At 35.8% G+C, this 22,864-nt stretch overlaps 1 protein-coding gene and 1 long non-coding RNA gene across 3 annotated transcripts in view; both read right to left on the bottom strand.

The window, feature by feature from the left end:
* LOC125667824 (uncharacterized) overlaps positions 1 to 22,864 on the bottom strand; it is an 83,464-nt gene that overhangs the window by 23,112 nt on the left and 37,488 nt on the right. The window contains exons 1-2 of one of the 2 annotated variants that reach the window (XM_056159033.1): positions 20,110 to 22,712; positions 12,370 to 12,864 (exon numbers count right to left, since the gene is read on the bottom strand). In XM_056159033.1, coding sequence (XP_056015008.1) covers positions 12,370 to 12,864; positions 20,110 to 20,155 — 541 coding nt within the window. In that variant the 5' untranslated portion in view covers positions 20,156 to 22,712. Of the gene's footprint in view, positions 1 to 12,369; positions 12,865 to 20,109; positions 22,713 to 22,864 lie in introns of those variants that run through there. The other variant, XM_056159032.1, reaches the window with a different exon arrangement.
* LOC130052881 (uncharacterized) lies at positions 4,689 to 11,758 on the bottom strand. The gene is made up of 2 exons (XR_008801258.1): positions 10,275 to 11,758; positions 4,689 to 8,699 (listed from the first exon to the last, which is right to left on the bottom strand). It is a non-coding gene; the product is annotated as an uncharacterized LOC130052881 (long non-coding RNA).

Genomic DNA, 22,864 nt, shown 5'->3' with positions numbered 1-22,864 from the left:
TGATAAACACACATCGTTGATAACATGCACGTTGTAAGTTACATATTGAAGGATTTAATTGATGTGTATTACAGTGAATAAACAAATGCTACATTTTATTATTCATATTACTTATGTACTCGTGGTATAAACTACAACATCGGAGAGCAATGCGACGTGTATCCACTTAATAATGACCAGGTGGTATTAGATCTTAACTCAACATCTAATGTTATAAATATAGTATATTAGGAATGTTAATTCTACCTATTTGTACTTCATACATTATAAGGATGCAAGACATGAAACAGTTTTGCATTTTAATGTTCCGTCTTACTAAACCAAATTCCAAAAAGTCTACTTTCCTTTTCACAATATTTTTATTTTAACATTATATTCGAGCATAATAACTGATATAGATAAATCTTGGAATTCATGTTGAAGTCACAGAGGCGTAGATGGATGTAAAAGTTCGAGTCATAAGTCACTAGAAACCTTTAAGAAGCACGGGTGACAAGAGTGTGATCAGCAACACGGATTGTGAGCTGTAGGTGCAATAAATCGGTGAAATATTGTGTGAAGAGAAATGAAGGAAACACGCTGGAATAAATTCAATGCACTGGGGATAAACTAGGAAACGCTGACAGTCACGCTGAAATACATAAGTTGCAGCAAAATGAATGAAAATATATGTTAACGGAAAACCAACATATCAACTAAATCACAAATGGAATGACCTCAGCTTCATTATCATTATCTTCTCATATTCATATAGCAATTTTCCATTAAATACCTGCATATGGTGTTATGCCTTTCAACTGATTCCATACTCAAGAAGTTGTTCTGCGAATTATCGTTTGTTTTAATCGAGTCAGGCTGCTGACAGAGAAATGGATGTCCAGGGGTTTCAACAATCTCATTCATTAAACTCAACATTTCGCAAATTATATTGTGGTTGTTATATCGATCTAATTTGCCAATACGACATGCCAAAGGGTCAAATGCTGTTTGGCGTGTTTCATTTTAAATTCATTTCATTCTTGTGCATACTCTAAGTTCAAACGTATGTCAAAGTATTACTTGTAATTCGCCACATGTCGGCTGTACGCAACATGTAAGTAATGTACAACTTTATGCACGGTACAAGAACTCCCTCATATGAATACCACACGTTGACAACGGGTTAAGACTATTTATGTGACATAGGTATAACGTGTGTCTAACTGATTGATTAAGACTATTTATGTCACATAGGTAAAACGTGTGTCTAACTGATTGGTTAAGAATATGAATGTGATATAGGTATAACGTATGTCTAACTGATTGGTTAAGACTATTTATGACACATAGGTATAACGTACGTCTAACTGATTGATTAAGACTATTTATGTGACATAGGTATAACGTATGTCTAACTGATTGGTTAAGAATATTTATGTGATATAGGTATAACGTATGTCTAACTGATTGGTTTAGAATATGTACGTGATATAGGTATAACGTATGTCTAACTGATTGGTTTAGACTATTCATGTGACATAGGTATAATGCATGTCTAACTGATGGGCTGTGTACTTTTAACTTATTTGTAACATATAACTGATGATTACATTACATCTATTTAAAGTATGTCTGACGACCTTGACTTTACTGGACTTGGTTTTTTAAAAGGTAGAACTTTTCAATGAAACGCTTCTTTTATTAAGATGTTTCTTTTTGTTTTTGTTTTGAATGTTTTAAACAAGTCATAACATAACTAAAATGTTCATATGAAAATCATTTTATATTAATGTCTTGGAGATTATAGGTAAAAATTCAACAGTCAAATATTGAAGCAAAGAAATGAGGACAACTCTTTTAACCTGTACATCCAAACGCATCGCAATAAGTCATAAATTATGAAATATAACAGGTGTTCAGAATTCTTAAAATTTTACAACAGAAATCATGACGATTTTCATACTCGTGACCTTCAGAAAAAATAAAAAAAATTAAGGAAATTTATCAATATCTAAATTATTTACATACCATTTTCTCTTCAGAAATACTTACAGTTATATCTTGGACTTACAAAGAAACATATTCCATCAGAATTACCAGGATTAATTTTGCATTCCAAGTCTATTAAACATGCATACCGCCTATTTAATTTGTCGATATCAATCTTTGACAAAATAAGAAATCGTGTAATGTATATACCCAGCAGTTATTATCTTACAGTCACGAACAATAAACTACAAAATAATTAATGAAAGATAATCTGAAATGTTGGTCTTAACAGGTTGGCTATTGGGGTGGAGTTGCCTAACTCCCTTTTAATTGGCAGGTTTTGGTGTGGGAGTGTTCTGTAATTTTTGTATTACTCCATCCTTTGATAAACAGTGCTAAAGGCATGGCTATCACGATTTTGTTTCTACAAAATGTCATAATGACATTGACCTCTTACCTTGTTACACGACGCATCACTAGGATACTGTTGATAACAAAGCTGCATGCAAACTATCAAATCAGTCGATTGAAATGTGGCATGTAAAGTGTTCAATTTTTTTTTTCTTTGAAGTTCCATAATGAACTTTAACTTTTTGATCCCAAAATTTAAAAACGTTTCTTTACCGAGGGTGTTTACAAGCTTTTTCTATGAAGTCCCATCGTGACCTTTGACCTTTTGATCCCTAAAAAGCATTGGGGTTTCCTCTCTCGATAACAAAACTGCATTTGAATTTTCAAATCAACCTACCAAAATGTGATACGTAGAATGTCTACCGTTGACTATGAATTTAAGTCCCGTAGTGAACTTGAATTTTGACACCGAATGCAATTGGTTTTTTTCATGATTGATGCCAAAGGTACATTATGTATATGTGTATCATATCAGTTGACCAAAAATGTGGCCTGTATAATGTCTACAAGAAGTACCGCGGTGACCTTGACCATCGAGGCTTTTTTCCGTTTTAATTCATGGTGTTATCAGTCAGTTTCCTCCCGTGACAATTTGAATAAACCCAAAGGAAACCGACAGGAGGTAACCGACAGATAGCTCCATAAAACCAAAACAACTCCCTATATTTACATTATTTATTTATCTTGGATACAATTAAAGTCAATTGGAAGTTGGATATAATTAAAGTAAACTTTTTCTAAGTAAGAGAGAAAATAAAAGCTGTTCAATAAACTGTCAGGGGGTTAATTTCTTGTCGCGAAAGAAGTGTGTGGTGGTAATCCTGCATGATGAGAAAATTAAGACATGCCCTTGCTTGTAATTTTATCTCAGACAAAGACATTGGAATCTGTAATAACAAGTATATCTCTACCTCGCCACCTGTTTTCTCTATGATATTTAAATCTCCAGTGTGTCAATTTCCCCACAACTTACAACCGGATGTAAATATCACAGTTTACAGAAAATGAAAATTAAATACGCAGGAACTATGAACATTAACATGGAATGCCTTGAGTATTTCAATTGATGATTATATTGTATCTGTTATATTGGGGGGGGGGGGGGTCGTATGCAATTAGAAAGTATTGTTGATAGTTCTGACATTAACCGTAAGAAAAAGAATAAATAATTTGTAAGCGAGGAAACTAGGTTTTGACGAGGGAATTGGAAAATAAAATTGATTTGATTACTATTGGTTTGTTAGGTATAGGTAATTGTAAGCTGATAAGCCTGCATGCTCTGGAGTAGAGACATTGTGTACATGTAATGAACATACACACACTGGGTTTTCTCCTGTGTGTTGTTTTAAGAATACGTACTGGCCAGACCCAACAGGTGTACATAGAAAACAAAGTTCGATTGAAAGGGGAAACCAAACTCTTTCTTTTAGCATAAGATAAGATTTACATTTTTTATTCCTAAAAGCACCAACAATATTTTGTTATCAATAATTTTTTGAATAAATTCTCTAAGTCTACACAAATACCATTAAAACAGACGGAACATATTAATTTTGCACTCATATACGGTCATTTGTAAATCTATTCGTATTATTTTTTCAATGTAAAAATTATCAGGACACATCCTCTTATCCAAGATACATTATGATATGTAGCATTAAAAATACAACACCCCCCCCCCCCCCCCCCCAAGAAAACCACCATACAATTAAATGTCGATTTCTTCAATAAAAAAGTGGAGATATATCAAATATGCTAAATCCTATGTATAGCTGGTTTTAGTAAGGACCAATATACATGTAGGTCCCTGATTTTCGTTTTTATTATTTCTTAAATGATTCATTTGTTATACTGATATTTAATGCTAAAAAGCTGAAGATAAGCATGCCGTTCTCATTTTTTTCAACGAATGAAAAAGCCATTGTACAAGTAGTTTGCCATAACAGATAAACAACGGTACTTCACACCGCGAAGGTGTAACTCTGCCCCGCGATGAAATCCCGCGGAGAGATAGCGCAGGAAGGATTAACACCGCGAAGGGAGCGGTGACTAATACGAAATCTGCGATGGTCGTACCGTAAGGAATCACTGTTCAGCTTGCTAGTTTGTTGGGTATGTGTGGTAATCAACAGCACCAAGTGTGATAATTTATGCAAAACGGCTTCGTCATGCAGGCAGATTCAAGGAACTTCTGTAAATTCCGGCCTTCTAGTGCCTTTAGTTTGATTGCATTGTTAGGATGATATTCATTTAATCTCTGATGATCAGTGGTGGATCCATGATTTGCTAAAAGTTGGGGTGGCAATAGCTTGCTGGGGGCTCCAATGTTTTGAGTCTTCTTAGGTTCTTTTTATAGGTTCTTTTAGCTTTACTTCATACGCATGATAATATTAATAGATATCAAAAAGGGGGAGAGACTCTAATTCCGCCACAGGTGAAATCCACGTTTATGGGCCAACATTGATTTCAATGTACATATCATTCAAAATCATGACTATTCATAACGGGCAACAGTGAAACAACATCACTATAGCTGTATTTGATTCGCTTACAGAGGACGCTTTAAGTCATACAACTGAAATTGACACTATTTCGTGTAATTCTAAGTCATTGACGGGGGTACTGTTAGCAAATGCGTAAAAAGTGGTTTAAAAGGACTTCCCATCTTAGTGTGTTATTACCAGGGGCATAGCAAGGACTATTTCAATGTGTAGGCCGAACGATGAAGGTTTGACCGAGGTGAGAAACGCCGGAGGGGGGGGGTGCGGGAGGGGGTTGCCCCTTTCCGCTGGGGGGTTGCTCGGGGTGTCACCACCGAAATATGTTTTGAACTGTTGGGACTCATTTGCATTACTCTGAGCATCAAAATAATTTTAATACATATTAAATATTGTATAACTTTTCAAAGATTTGTAATTGTTAAGTCGAGTGAGTCATTGTGATCTCAATAAGTTTATAGAAAATATGCAACCATTATTTATGTCATGTAGAATGCATTATAAAAAGAAAATTAAGGTCCGACGGAACAATAATTTTATATCCGATTTTAAAAACTAGAAATATATATGAACATATTATTTTTGCAAATATATATGGACAAAATGTGTTTTGAAAAAAAAAATGTATAGGCAAGTGCCTACTCGAGCCTAACGAAGTTTCCGCTTCGACTGGTACATATAGCAATATCCGGTGTCGGTGATGCATAGTGTATTTTATCATATACCAGTAGAAGGCCAATCTCTAAATGTTACAAAAAGCGTGACACAATTACATTTATCGAAGGAGGTATGAGGTAATTCACATATTTCAGAGAAATCATCATCACAAAAAAATATCAATAAAGAGGCCCACGGGCCTTATCGGTAACCTGGATACTAGTGAAAAAGTATCACTACTTCCATGGGCTACGAAATCTAGAAAACACAAATTCCTGTTCTGAATATCTAAATTTTAATGTTCAGCAACAATATAAAACACGATGTGTTCTTAAAACTTCACTGCCTTCAAAAGTGCATACACCAATGAAAGGCTCTAAATAGTAGGTGTATTAATATTAAAACATCAAAAGATATGAAGGGGCATCGTGGCCAAGTGGTTAGAATATCGCGTTCAAAATCACGCGCGTTCAAAATCACGCGGCCTCTCACCTCTGTCGGCGTGGGTTCGAATCCCGCTCGCGCTGATAAGTGAGAAAGTTTCCCAGTTTACTTTCGGAAGGTCGGTGGTCTCTTCCCAGGTATACTGTATCTGGGTTCTCTCTTCCACCAACAAAAACTGGGCGCCACCAGATAACTAAAAAAATCGTTGCGTGTGGCGGCAAACATCAGTCAATCAAAACATATAACTAATTTGGACTCATAAGCCTGGGTTTTAATTGAAATTCAACATTTTTTGTACATCCTTTTCTGCTATTCCTAAGTATGCATTTAGATTCATTACAGTATCAGCAAACTTACACATAAATACTATATACTAAGTTTGGCCCCACCCTGGGGTCAGAAACATTACTCTAGGGATCATCAAATTTACAATTTTCATAAAAGACTACCTGTTCTATCCATTTAGTTTCAATTTAGTATAAAGCACTAAAGAAGATGTTTTAAGTGTTTTACACATAAACACTATATAACAAGTTTGGCCCCATCCTGTGGTCAGAACCCCTACCCCAGAGATAATGAAATTACAATTTTGGAAGAGACCTTCCTGCTCCCCATCACCATGCATTTAGTTTTTGTTACACGTGTGCGGTTCTTGAGAAGAAGAATTTTGAAAATTAGTCAATTTTCGGCAGTTTTTTTTTTTCGCCGCACCTAAGGCACCAGGGGTGCAGAAATCCTGAAATTTAAAAATTATGCCCCCTTGTTCCAAAGACGTTTCATGCCAAATATAAAAAGAATTGGAGTGATAGTTATCAAGAAGAAGATAAAAATGGATATTGTTCACACATTTAATAACTGACAATTTTGACCCCACCTTGATACATGTACCAATACCAATACCCCTGGGATCATGAAATTTACAATTTTGGGAAAGGACTACCTGCTCTTTCTAAATATCTATTTAGTGTCAATATACTATCAACAGCACTAAAGAAGTTGTTATTTAAGTGTTTTACACATAAACACAATATAACAAGTTTGGCCCCGTCGTGGGGTCAGAACCCCTACCCCGGGGATCATGAAATTTACAATTTTGGTAGAGGCCTGCCTGCTCTCCATCACCATGTATTTAGTTTTTCATACACGTGTGAGGTTTTTTGAGAGAAAGATTTTTGAAAATTGGTCAATTTTCGGCAGTTTCTGCCCCGTACCCAAGACACCAGGAGTGCAGGAATTCTGAAATTTACAATTTATGTTCCCTTGTTCCAAAGATACGTCATACTAAATATGAAAAGAATTGGAATGATAGTTATCAAGAAGTTAAAAATGTCTATTGTTCACACATTTAATAATTGACCATTTTGACGATACCAGAACCCCCCCCCCCCCCCCGGGATCATCAAATTTAAAATGTTGGTAAAAGACTATCTCCTCTTTTTAAATATTTATTTAGTTTCAATATTGTATCAATAGCACTAAAGAAAATGTTATTTAAGTGTTTTACACATAAACACTATATACCAAGTTTGCCCCCCCCCCCCCCTTCCTCTGGGGTCAGAATCCCTACCACGGGGATCATGTAATTTACAATTTTGGTACAGGCCTTCCTGCTCCCCATCACCATGCGGATGACGGACGATGCACGACGGCGGACGACAACTGATTGCAATAGGTCACGATTGCAATAGGTCTACTCAGGTGACCAAAAAAGGGAGGGGATTAGTAATATCCATAGTTCAGATGTCTGTGGTGAAAACATGATTTAATGAGTATACGGGTCAAATGCATTGTTGAATTGAATTTCAAAAAGTTGATCTTGTATATATATATATATATATATATATATATATATATATTGCGCCTGAAATGGAAGCTAAACGTTGATTAAAATCAGGAACTGTAGATTTCGCGGGCCTATTACCCGCTCATTGCTTTATGATCAGCTGAATGGCTTATCAAAATTGCAGTGGCGGATTGAAGGGGGGGGGGGGGGGGAGCCGGCGCCCCTCCCATTATAATTAAATCGAGGTATCTTGTTTATAAAAATGTACTAAACGATAAAAAAAAAAACGACAACAATTTCTTCCACTCCCATGGAAATAAATGACAAATTATTTTGATATTTTGAATTAATTTATTGGGAGAATTTAATTTTTTTCAAAACCCTTAAAATTTGCGTCATTTAACAAATTTCACCTTATCAAAAATTATTGAAAATAGTATGAATGACTTAAATAGGAGACATATTTCAAGCCCTATAAGATCTGTAAAATTCAGCAGCTTTCGGAGCTTAACCCTCCCTGGGTCCCCATTAGGGCTTCGCCCTGGACCACCTCAAGGCGGTCCCCAGATCCCCTAATTCATAAAATGGTACCCCCCGTAACCGCAATTCCTGGATCCGCCCCTGATATTAATTAATCGGCCGGGTATAATGGAAAGTTATTGTGAATCTAAAAGCAATGAAATCATTTAGTCTAACTATTTAGTAAAGAAAAACTAATTTGGTATTTGATTGGTTGATTGCGTTTTTACGCCGATCTGGCAATATTTTAGCCATTTTATGGCGGTTGAATAGATGAAATATGTTTAGTTTTGAGTGTTTGGGTTTCCCTGACGGCCCCAGTGAGCCTCCTCTCTCGAAAATCAGGGAAACGATCTTTTGCGTGCCGGGGGGTTGTGCTCCTTAATACGCGACATCCGTTAACGTTCCATCCAAATGATCTAAAAGTTAAGAATATTTACTCAGGAAAAAATACAGATCATTTCGTTTATATCAACAGTTGTATTATCAAAGTATTCAACCTTGTCTGCAAAAATCCCATTTTTGTAAATGTTGTATAATGTAATGGTGGTCAATATTTGTAAAATGTTTTGCATTGATTACACATTACCAAATTAAAAAGTATATCCCTTACAGGCATAAAATCATTGCATTCTAAAAGTATGTGATGTAGAGTTAATGGACAGTCACAAGATATACATTCAGACCGAAGTCCTCTGTTCAGTAGGTGATATTGGGTCAATTTTGAATGTACGGTGCGTATTCTAGAATGTCCTGGCGTTCCATTACGAAGTGACACAGTTTGTTTACTTTTCAATGAATAGAATAAAGTTTACTTGCGTCACATGAATCCCAGAAGATGTGCCATAGGGAATTTACATAAAGTTTTGTGAAATATTCTAAATCAGTGTAGGGGATTTTTAAAGTGTGCAATGTCATCTTAAAGTACTTTTTTGCCGACCACGGGAAAATGTGCATTTAAGAAAAACTTGAAATTCTATGGCGTATACTTTGAATTTCAAACTTTTTATAACACATGTTCTTGAAAACACAAAACAAAATATTTTCCTTATCAATGATTGATTTAAAACTGAAATTTTGAACTGCATGACTGGTTGTGTGCACATTAAAATAATCAAAATAAATTTACTGCCCAACTCATAAACACATTTATTGGTTTATAAATAAGGTGGAAACTAAATACTTTCACTCTAACATTGAATGTGGCGATGTACGATATTTTCAGTTCGCTTTAATTTGTGTTTGAGCACAAATCAGTTGACGCGACTATCATCGTCGATCGATTGATTTCCCGATTGTGAACACATGTGTACATGTATATGTGTCCTTGAATTTGAAAGGTCCATGCAATTGTTACAGAATAAGCAGAAACCGCAATTTCAAAGACACCGACTTTTCTAAGCCCATGCAACCACCACGGTGGCCGAGATGTTAAGGCGTTCGCCCCCAATGCGAAAGACCGGGGTTCGAATCCAGACCACGACAGACCTAAGTCGTTAAAACAGGTAGTGGCAGTTCCATCTCCAAATGCTCAGCATCAGGTGTGAATGTCAAGGGTTCTCGGAGATGACCTTAACAACGGATGACCCGTGTCACAGTAGGTGTGCCACACTAAAGATCCCTCACTGTTCAATGGCTGTAAGCGCCAAACACAGGCCTAGATTTGAAGCCCTTCACCGTGGTGACGTCTCCATATGAGTGAAAAATTCTCGAGCGAGATGTTAAGCAAGATACAATCAATCAATCAATCAATCAATCTAAGCCCATGCTAAAGCGAGAGCTTTCAGTCCGCGGGGCACCGTGTTTTTGACCTGTACTGTATTATGATCGATGATATTCCGTCTGCGTGTAGGAATTTTTGAATGTGTGAAATGTCGCTGTTGATATTAGAGTGCATTTCTAATAATATTTTGGTTGTTTTTCAATTTACATATTGACTGACGGTAGAAAAGTGAGTTTTACAGAAATTATGCATTTACACGTTGAATACGTACACACGTTTTACGACCTATTTAGTGCTAGCGCTGAACCTTGCATCTGTTTGTAAAGAAGTGCCAAGATCCACACCACCTTCAGCCGAGTGACTGCATAGAGGAGTTGATACAATAAACATAAAAACAAAAACAAAAAAACACATACACACACAAATCAAACATTAAAACATTAAAAAATAAGAGGCCCATGGGCCACATCGCTCACTTGAGTCAACTTGGTCCATATCAGATATATATTTGCATGTAAAACCGTAGTCCCTATTATGGCACTAAGGTAACCCTGGAGGCCAAGGTTTTTGCAAACTTGAATCTACACTATATCAGAAAGCTTTCATGTAAATGTGAACCTCTTTGGCCCAATGGTTCTTGAAAAGAAGATTTTTAAAGATTGTCCCTATATATTTGTATGCAAAACTTTGATCCCCTATTGTGGTCCCATCCTACCCCAGGGGGCATGAATTGAACAAATTTAACTCTGCACTATGTTAGGAAGCTTTCATGTACCTATCAGTTTTTCTGGCTCAGTGGTTCTTGAGAAGATTTTTAAAGATTTCCTCTGTATATTTGTATGTAAAACTTTGATCTCCTATTGTGGTCCCATCCGACCTCCGGGAGCCATCATTTTAAGAAACTTGAATCTGCACTATATTAGAAAGATTTCATATAAATTTCAGCTTTTCTAGCTCAGTGGTTCTTGAGAAGAAGATTTTTAAAGATTTTTCCTATATATTTGTATGTAAAACATTTGATCCCCTTTGTGATCTCATCCTACCCCCGGGAGCCATCATTTTAACAAACTTGAATCTGCATTATATGAGGAGGCTTTCATATAAATATCAGCTTTTCTGGCTCAGTGGGTCTTGAGAAGAAGATTTTTAAAGACTTTTCCTATATAGTTGTATGTAAAACATTGATCCCTTATCATGGCCCTATCCTACCTCTGGGGACCATGATTTTAACAATTTAGAATCTGCACTACCTAATAAAGCTTATCTATGAATTTCATCTTTTCTGACCCATTGGTTTTTGAGAAGATTTTTTAATGACCCTACTCTATTTTTATCTTTTCTTGATTATCTCCCATTGGAAGGTGGCCTGTCCCTTTATTTTAAGAATGTTGAATTCCTTTTACCTAAGGGTGCTTTGTGCTAACTTTGGTTGAAATTGGCCCAGTGGTGTTTGAGAAGAAGACAGACATTTTAAAAGTTTACAGACGGACAGACGGTCGGACAGACAGACGGGCGGACGCCGGAATACGGATGATCAGAAAAGCTCACTTGAGCTCTTAGCTCAGGTGAACTAAAAACGGAAAAGAAAAAAAAATGAAAGAACGAAATCCGATCTAAAAAGTAGCCGCTTCCAAAATACTGTACATAACATATTGCAATATACTTGATTGTGTGTATTTGAAACTATAGCAGATGAATATAATTCATTTGAGATGCAATGTTCCACTATATGTGGTGAAAGCCGTTCTCAATTACGAGTTCCATCGGACGTCTGGGTTTTCTGTTTTACTGAAATTTAGTTCGTGTATCAGTTAATATGATGTCATCGCTATGCGATTACTAACATTAACAGGGGCTAAGCCCGTTTTAGTTCGAACTCTGTGATGCCTTGAATAAATCTATATTGATGCATTACAGAATCCGGGCTCAAAACGGGATTACCCCCTGTACTGACGTTTAGTATCTCAGAAATCAATGATGACACAAAATATATCTTCTTCTTACAGAGTTTCATACCCCCATACAACAATTTTACATATATTAACCATATCTATATTCTGTAATATAATGGTGTAATCTTTATGTTTAGCTGAAATGTCACCAAGTCTTGTGAAATCTGTGTGTCCCAACTAATTCCGAGACTTATAGTAGACATTGGAACTTTTTTACACATACGGGATTGTTTCCGTAGACCTTTATATATACACTGAAATCCACTGTATCATTAATTATAAATACGTTAATGTACAAAACGATACCCTAGCTTTAAACAATATACATCGATAGATTAATACATGATTGATCTATTTATAATTAGATAAACATTAGATTGAATACAGTTGTTTCACAATCTGTTTAATACTTACATGTCTGTGACACTTCATCACAGATTCTCGTGTCCTCCATGATGACGTGGGTCAGTATGTTCATCTGTAGACGGCGTATGAGTATGGAATCACAGTACGGGTTGTTACTAATGAGACATTTCTCTCCAGACTCCCTGGTGTATCTCTGTAATCTCAGATACCTCACTGCTGTAGTATAACTGTATAAACGATACAAGGGGACCAGTATACCATTATATTTTATACAACATTCCATAACACGGTACATGGTCTCGTCCTTGGCGTCCTCAGTGATGTCTACTCCGTCCTGATCCCAAAGAAATCCACATGACTTCAGTCCGTCCAGGGTCCGCTGTGCCTCCTCACTTGTTACACGGTTCTCACCATACATCTTCTTTCGTATCCCATTAAGAATGTCCAGACAGTCTGCATCAGTAAAGTCGGGGGTACCGGAGTCAGAACACAGAAAACACAATAACACGTACACCTCGTCATCAGACAGGGAGGAGAACTGGTCTGGAAAAAAATACTACCATGAAAGTTGAAAGTCATAAGTCGCAGTCTTTGTTGTTTTTGTTCAAAAATATATAAACAGGATATTTTCAGCGGAGTCTGATTATGATTGATAATGGTTGAACAGTTTTCTTTAATCAATCATCAGAAACATTTCAACAGAACACTGCATGGATAATTACATGTACCAAACATGATTGTAGTTTTCATTAAATTAAATGTCTATGTATGTAGGCTATATGTTGTAGAAATGGGTCTCAGAAAGTATAATTATAGCACAAGAATGTACATATATACTCATAGAAAGAAATACTTTTTCAACATAGGCCCTATGTTGACAAATTATTACTTTCTTCCTAAGCGTATATATGTGTGATAGGGGAGGGTAGTTCTTGGGTATGAATATAGAGATCCAGATCCAGCTTTACACAGGCTTTCCCTGACCCAACTTTCCAGACATAATTGTCTATGATCTGACGTTTCTGATGACGCAATAAAGAGTCAGAATAGCTCATGTAATTTAACATCGTCATCGATTTTAGAGTAATGACTTTGGAATAAGTTATAGGCAGATTTAGGGTTTTAGATACTTTTCACAATCTCCACCCCAACTCATTTACACTTTTTTGGTTGTGTACACAACATTTTAGGGAGATGTTGAGACCCGTTTATACAAGAGGATGCTGTTATTTTACTACGTAGTGTGTTTGATTCCTAAGTTCTAGTCTTCGTTGTAACTGAGTTACATGTAAAAGGTTCTCCCAATAGGCCGGGGGTCTGCGGTAAATGGAGCAAAATCCTGCATTTTGAGCATTCCCTGGCACTTCTTTTTAACTTTTGAATTTTATGCTTCTTAATAAAAAAAAAAATAAAAAAATTAATGTTACATATACTTTTTAAGAATTCTTAAGTGATTCTTGTATCTGCAGAAAATATCGTAAATATATATCAGTGTGTCGTCTTATTTATTGTATAATTAAATTATATAATGCTGTTGATAAATTTGAATGATACAATTAGGCCTACATGTAAGTATATGCACTTTTCTGATAATTTTGACTCAAAGTCTCGTTGAAATTGAATAAGAAATTCTTTTGGTCCCCCTCTGGATTCGCCCTTCTAAGTAACACCTTTATCAGGAACAGATTAGCGATAGATTGATTGTTGGGGGGGGGGGGTGTTCGGTTTTTCATTTTACGTCCAGTCGAGAATGTTTCGCTCATACAAAGATCGAAAATTCAAAGAAAATGTTCAGTTTACAAATATTTTATTGATGGATAATATCTTCAATATTATCTTAGAAAATAGATTCCATTAAAGTTACAAAGGTGTATATCCAAAATGTCTTCATCCTCGCACTATTTAGGAATAGAACCAGGCAGATATTTTAATGCAATCAGAACTAATAGATGTTGTACTTTTGTGGGAATAATATTGAAGATGAATACCATTTTATATTAGTTATAATTATATATACAGAACTACGGGGGGAAACATATTAAGAAATATTCCTATAAAAAACCATCAATGTTTAAATTAAGGTAAGGTTTGCAACAACAGGGAGATAACTCTTGATATACCTCAATTCACTTCGCGCTTTATGACGTCATAATGAAAACATGCGTCACGTCATAGTTGTGTCGAGGGAAAGCGTCATAATATTTACTTGTTGTCTACTACCGCTCAAACTTCCACCAGAGTTCGTTTGCTCACAAACCAAACTCTTCCACTTAGACATTATGGGATAGCGATTTCTTAGGCCGCGTATACTGTGACGTCATTGTAGAATGACGAAAAAACATAACGTCAAACGTAAACAACTTTTAAAACAAGAAGGTAAACCAAACTCCCCGTCAAAGCCTCATTACGTCACCTACGAATATACCTCTCCTATCAATCGTAACTACTCGGCTAATTCCGTAACTGCAAATGAACCTCGTATGTGGATCGACGCCATCAGAGTTGGTTGTTACGTATACATAAACGTAACTTTGACTTCACAGTCGTACGTTACACTATGAAACGTGAACTTTCAAATGCATCTAAGATATTAGACACATCTAAGGTATTGTACCACTATCAATTTCCACCTACATGTTATGTATTTGAGTAAATAAGACGTTCATGACACCAAAACTAAATCTGTGGTGAAAATATAAATAACATTATTCAGGGATTCGGTTCTGGCCTTTTAACTCTCATCCACGGGCGCGCTTCCGGCGAAGAAATGCATCGATTTGATGCAATTCTTGCGCCGATCCACGTCCGAGTCTTCTTACCGGTTACGGGAAAAGACAAGCGCATGATTGGATTGCTCTCCTATGTGACGCAGCATAATATACAGATCTGTATATTGTGAGTCACAATATACATATTTGTATATTGTGAGTCCGCGATTATCACGCAGGCAAATGACACTAAAGAAGTAGGTCGTAGATAAAAGTTTGAAGATATTGACATTAAGAGCATTAATATAAAAGTATGGATTTTATTTTAAACATAAAATGATCAAAAGATCATTAAAAATTAGGGATGCTCTGTTCAAATTATTGTGTAATGTAATGAACTTGATGTTTACGTTCTTGTTTTGATGGTTGTTTATGTTTGACGTTATGTTTTTTCGTCATTCTACAGTGACGTCACAGTATACGCGGCATATGAAATCGCTATCCCATAATGCCTAAATGGAAGAGTTTGGTTTGTGCGCAAACGAACTCTGGTGGAAGTTTGGAAGGTAAACATCAAGTTCATTATTTTACACAATAATTTGAACAGAGTCTCCCTACTTTTTAACGATCTGTTGATCATTTTATGTTTAAAATAAATTCCATACTTTTATATCAATGCTCTTAATATCAATATCTTCAAACTTTTATCTGCGAACTACTTCTTTGGTGTTATTTGCCTGCGTGATAATTGCGGACTCGCAGTATACAAATCTGTATATTGTGCTGCGTCACATAGTAGAGGTCTATTCGTAAATGACGTAATGAGGCCTCGACGGGGAGTTTGACTACCGCTGTCAAGTGTCGAGCGGCGTATGTGTAACCCTCTATGACAAAATAATAATAATAATGTTTCTCAAATGATCATTTATAAATTATTTTCTTTGATATTATAGAAGTCTACATTTTTGGGAGTTGAACTATGTTCAATCTCCCTTGGTCATCACGCACTTTTCTGCGCAGTAATTTGTATTGATTTGTATAGTGGTCGTCAGCGGGGGTTCTGTGTCAGCTGATTTACTCCTAGGTAAATCAACATAAACTTTTATAAACATCCGCCATTAAATAATCCATGTAACTTTTCTGAATTAATCTAATTTTGATAATTGACATGTAAGTAAATGCGATGATATTGTATTCAAATCAATTTGAATACAAGATTTCGATCAAATTGATACTGATATACATAGAAAAATAAACGATAATTAACATTATTTGACTAGTGTTTCATTTTTAGCGGAGTTGCGATGAAGTCGAACTCGGCTTATGATCTGATGAAGTGCCTTTGGGCGAGCAGGCGGGCACGCATCAACATTTCATTTCCGCACCATAGCTCTTGAGCAAATTATAGGATCTCATTCAAACTTAGATGGATCGTCACCCTCAGTACGATGAGAAAGTCTATTGATTATGGGGTCACTAGGTCAAAGGTTAAGGTCACAGTGACTACAAATAGACTGAAATTTGGAGAAAATTTTGTTTTCCGCACCATAGCTCTTGAACGAATCATACGATCTCAATCAAACTTAGATGGATTGTCACCCTCAGTAAGACCAGGAAGTCTATCGATTCTGGGGTCAAAGGTCAAGGTCACTGACCATAAATAGACTGAAATTTGGAGAAAATTTTGTTTCCCACACCATAGCTCTTGAACGAATTATAGGATCTCAATCAAACTTAGATCGATTGTCACCCTCAGTAAGACAAGAAGCCTATCGATTCCGGGGTCACAGGGTCAAAGTCACAGTGGCTATAAATAGACTGAAATTTGGAGAAAATTTTGTTTTCTGCACTATAATTTTTTAACAAATTGTAGGACCTCAATTAAACTTAGATGGATTATCGCCCTTGATGAGACAAAGAAGCCTATTGATTTTGGTCAAGGGTTAAAGGTCAAGGTCACAAAGGATTTAAGTCGGCTGAAATTTATGTACGCAAAATTTTCCTCCCTGCTTGATAATTCTTGCAAACTTTTCTGCCGGTTCCCTCTATGCCCATTCTTTGCGCAACTCGGTTTGTGCATCTCCGATGCCGGACGATTTTTAATTTTTTTGCATTTCAATTATTTTGAGTTATTATACAATCATTTGCCATTCCATTGATCCTCTACAGGACTGTAGTATACTCAGGTGACAGTTTAGCATATTGGACTACCTTTTCAAGTAATGAATCCTTAGAATTAGCTACAACTAGGATTAAACTTGAATGTATATATACAGGGAAAAAAACTTCTTCATAACTGCAAGGCATTGATAACCATATTGATTTGAATGTTTGGACCATAATATGTGGTCACATTTTTCATGAGAATATAAAGGGGTGAAATTCTAGAAAACAACAACACGATTTCAGTTACTCGAGGAGCGTTGTGGACCATGGGCTTTCCATTATCTATGTTTGCTGTTGTAACGCTTTGAAAAACAACAACAGTTGATTTGTATCTAAAATCATGATAATATTCAGTCATTTATCTCCCTATCCTTCCAGTGCTATATGTTCTAACTGAATTTCCACAATGTTCAACTCCCATGAGTACTTTCAGTACTTTGATTTTATATATACATATGTAGTATGCGCTACGGTTAATTTCCGTTAAAATTATATTGTGAACATGTAATCTCCGCAAATCTTGCTAGGGAAAGTAGGATTTATTTTGACGCTGTTATAATCGATCATTGTTTGTGAATAGTATCCTCAAAGACAAGGTTCGACATCAACGAAGCTAGGAATTCTTATGTCATTCACAAGCATTTCTAAAAATAAACCTGCCAATGCTTTATCTCTCTAATTACATGCACTTTATATTTCAATGCTATGAAATCTACTTGGGCCGACAGAGCGATTTATCGCATGAACTTTTAAATGTAGAAAACGCGACTGATTTGATCACGTAAGAATAAAAAGGTGTCTTCTCTAGTATATCTTAAAATAGTCTGAATTTTGTCTGAGGAACATCTGCATATCATCGACTTTTAAAACATATTTATTAGTGTCATTTTTACTAGATTTACGTTACCCCCCCCCCCCCCCCTTCTAGATCCACCACTGACCGGGCTTTATATTGTCGTGAAGGTTACAGTTGTGTGTTAAACTTTGTAAACAGACATCAAGCAATAGAACAAGAAGAGGTAATTTATTTCAAAGATGTAGTATATAAGATAGGTTCAGATTGATGTAACACGGAATTTATGACTCGGAAGCAGGACCATGGAAAACCCGCTGGGATATTCAAAATATTATATTGTATTGAATTTAGAAAAAAAACAACTCAACATCTTAATTTCTAATAAATGTGATACTACAATACTTGACAAATACATACAACTATCATTTATCAGTTTGGGGATGCAATTGTATCTTATTCATGAAAATATTCACTGCACTCTTCAAAAGTTGTGCAATTATAAAATAAAGTGACAAATCTCATAAATGAAATAATTCTTTTTAATATCTTACCATGGAAGCAAAACCCGGTGGGTAGTAATTATATCTGCTTTCTTAAAGCAATACAAGCTGTAACTGACGGAAATAAATTAAAAAATAAAAGAACAAATAGTCAACATATATGTGAATGAATATATAGAACTTAATAGGATCAAAGTGAATCTGAAGCAATAAACCCGTCAAATCAGCAGAAAATAAAGATTCATGAATCATTGTCATCCTGTCAGTAATTCCTGGGCCTCGTTCAAAATCGTAGCGGCTAGCCTAGCTGCTAGGCTAGATATCTAGGTCTATTGAACGCACTGTATGAATTAACGCTTATTATCCCTACGTAGGGCTAGCCTGGCACATCGTTCAAGATCGTACCGCTACCGAGCCCTTCGTAGCCGTTACGATCTTGAACGCAGCCCTGATCGTAACCTCCGATGTGCATTGACCTTGGAGGTCACCAGTTCGGAAAACGCGAAAGAGAGGCACTGAGCACGTGTTAGATTTGTTAACAGTTTAACATGCCAATTTTATAGAAAATTCACAATCAAAATTTCATTTGAGTGGCACATTTGCGTAATTATTACCTTTTTACACTTGCATAGTATTTTAGTCATTCATGAAACAACGTAGTATTTTAAATCAAACGACACGTGTAGTTCCTCGCGTTTGTATATGGCCTCGGTCTCAGCAACCCGATCATGTTCGGCAATCATCGTTCCCATGTCCATGTAGACGACACAATGGCGGTTTATACAAAACGTTCATTGTATGTGTGCTCTCAAACAATATTCCCTTGTTTATTTTGCAGAATTTTTCTTCAGATCTTTGGGATTATACTAATTGAACTGGGTGGTGTTATTTGGCAATCTAATTAAAACCAGATCCTAAAATCCGCTCACTTAGATCGCTACACTAGGCCTATTGTAGCGATTGTGAGCGTATTCTAGGATCTGATTTTAATCAGATTGTGTTATTTGGTGAATAATTGGATAGTTGAAAAAATACCGTCAGTTACAGCTTGTATTGCTTTAAATGTTTACGGTCCAAATATTATGTTTAAAATGAAATTTTTCTGACGTAGACCTTGTAAAGCTGCTCAATATGCATATTTTGTTGCCATGACAATCAATTTAAATTTTACTCAAGATATAAAAAATGCTACTTTTTGTGTTTTAAAATTATCTTTTTCTACCAATTAGTATAATCTTACAGATAATACTCTTTTTAAAAATTATACCAGGTTTTTACCCCACAAGTCTGCCTCGTGTAGTTTTTATACCACTAGTATTCCTTTTTGTACAAAGATCCCGAAAATGTAAAACACACAAAAATAAGCCTATCTGATCAAAAACCGACACCGGCAAGTTTTTCCAAAAAATCAATTTTTAAAAGATAAATTCCTACTGAACATACTAGTATGCAACATGACTCTGTTCGCTACATGTCAAAATAATGCAAACCTTACCTTAATACAAATGTTTAACACCGAAAATTTCAAAGAAATTTGTAACCTTGGAAAAAATATATATAATAGCATAATACTAAGAGAAAGTTGTAATCCGTGACTTTACTATTTGTAATTACGTACATATATACGTTCTCCAGTAGATATACCACGTCATGTTTATGTTCATATTGTTTGTAACGCTGTACCGATAAGCTGTAAAGCTTAAAGTAATTAAGATCTTGAACTTGAGATGTCACCAGCTGTAGGAGAAGTACAGGTACCGTGCAGACCTATGTTTGTCGCTTAGGACCATAGCAGTGAGGGTTCTTTATCGTGCCAACTCTTGTCGCGACACTGAGCCTCCGTTTTGAAGGCCATATCCGAAGAACTCGTGATTCTCACTTCTAAATCGCTAAGTTGCTAAAACGGGGATAGAAAATGGAAAGCAAAACGGAACAGAATTTATGAATTAGAATGATTAATATAGATAACACCACAAATCGGGAAAAAGTATTCATTTTGGTTAAAATCAACAATTTTGGAATTGTTTACAAGCGATAAAACAACTTTATCTTAAAATTTTGCATTATAAATTGATTAACCGAATTTAGCTAAACGCTAGTAAACGAGTTTTACAAGAATTTTGAAATTTCTGCAGACAGAGATGTTAGCGAGCAGTGACACCTATGGGTAGAGAATGAAAAGAACACACGTGGTTCATAACCACCACCACCCCCCTCGTGGCAAAACGTCATTAAAGCACATGTACATGTATTTACACATAATACCGTGTATGTGTGTACTTACAACAGGAATTGTGATATGTATAAAATTACAATAATCCATGATCGTATTAAGTCAACAAGTTAACCATATTGTGTTTAATTGATTATTTTTTAACTAACAGAGACTTGGTGACCGCAGTACTCCAATACTAAATAGGGAGGGCTTAGAACTGGCAGTTCATTTCTAAACTAAATACTTGTATACGTTAAGATTTAGGTTAATTGTGAGATGAATTTTAACTCCATTCAAGCATATAGGCCTATACATTTTGTGTTCGCCTTTTAGCTATTTGATATATTGTGAAATGAATCTGTTAATTCCTCGGTAAATGTACGAACTTTCACATAGATTCATCCCAAATGAGACAAAACTTTTTTCAATACACCGGACTCGTTCGCTGTAAAATTTGATGTGATACATTATAGGGTTATTGAACTTATATTGGTGAATATCGGCACGAGTTGGGTGCAAAAATACACGAGCTTTCGAGCTTGCATGCATTAGCTTCTTTACATCGTTAGGTAGCAGGGGACAGTTTCGCACTATCAACTTAAAAAAATGAAAATACCCCATATCTAAAGTGATATTACATATGTAAAAATGTATACAATAATTTTAGGATGCATGTTAAATGTAGCTGAGTGCTTGATAAAAAGGTCCATATACAACATGTAGGTGTCACCATGATTCCTAGCATATAGATGGGTGCAAATACGAAACTAAGACACGTGGTCAGATGCTGAAGAATTCCGGTGAAAACATGCATTGTCCAGCAAAAGGTCTGTAGCTGAGAGGGAAGGTGGATGGCCCCATATGAAATGTAGATTTTTAAGAAGGGCAGTTCTTGATTGTGCACAGTGTCTAAATCTCCATTCTTGGTACTCTGATGGTATTTGTGTGGAGGGGGGGGGGGGTGCGGATTATCCCAAATGAGAGAAAATCAAAGCAAAAAAGGGGCACCTGCTCAGAGCATGTTTTGTGCACCAGCACCAGTATTTATAGATTACATGTAATGTAGGGTCATAATTTATTAACTACACCAATATGAAATACAAGTATTGATATAAAAGGGAAATATTTTTTATCACTCTGTCATAATCTGACTTTGATGTACACCCCACATGTTTCAGAACCAAAGAATCTGTCCCCTGCCACCTTACGGTAAGGTAAATATTGAAAGCTCATACTCGGAATGTTCCGGGCGCACACAATTTAAACAATGCAAAGTTAGCGTTCAATAAATTCTCAGGATATTGAACGCTCACATTCTCTAGATTTTACGCAGATTTTATAATACACTATTCATTAGCTATATAATAAAAATGCATTTTGCACCAGGTGTAGAACTAAATTCCAAGTCAAATTCAGTCATCTGCATATCTAGTTCGATTAAAAGCACGTTTGATTTCAAAAGTTTTTGTTTGGGGGAAATTGTTCAAGAAATTATTCTAAATATCTTTTACAATGTTGTTTACAGGAGGGGGAAGGGGTACCTATTATTCACTGGATAGGTTCATAAAATCTTTTCTTGCGGTCGCAGCCAGAATAAAGTAATAAAATTTGAAAGTGGTTTAATTATAATTCAAGTCTTTTTCAGTATGTTATCTTACTTATTTTTTCTTCATTTATGAGACAACATACTGTCCTAATATGGGGGAGGGATAACAAAACCAGGGAAAAGGATGGTATAAACAGACACTTGCTTAATATTCTTATTAAAACTTGCTATGCAATATATTGAGCAAACGCCTGTTGGTACAGTCATCCACAAAATACGCCATGTAAAATACATAATAATGCATCAGTATGAGGTATCAATATGAAATGGTGAACTCTGAGGGTGACTTCCTGTTCTCTCTGTAATTTTCTGCTTTTTGCCGTTTGATTCTATGAAATGCTGACCTCCTCATAACATAAATGCATAATATATTTTTAGCAACACCCGTCATAGTAAGCGGGGAACATTGACATTTTCTTTGGGGGGGGGGGGGGCTGCTGCTGTCGGGAGGTTTTTAATTGAAAATAAACAGTTTCAATGTTCTTTGTTTCTATCGCACGTAGAACTGTAGAACTAATATTTTAGTATACTTTGTTCCTGAGTAAATCATCC

The sequence above is a fragment of the Ostrea edulis genome, chromosome 3, assembly GCF_947568905.1.
Source record: "Ostrea edulis chromosome 3, xbOstEdul1.1, whole genome shotgun sequence".
Taxonomy (NCBI): domain Eukaryota; kingdom Metazoa; phylum Mollusca; class Bivalvia; order Ostreida; family Ostreidae; genus Ostrea; species Ostrea edulis.
Note: the sequence above shows the minus strand (reverse complement) of the source record. Positions and strands in the feature narration are given on the sequence as shown.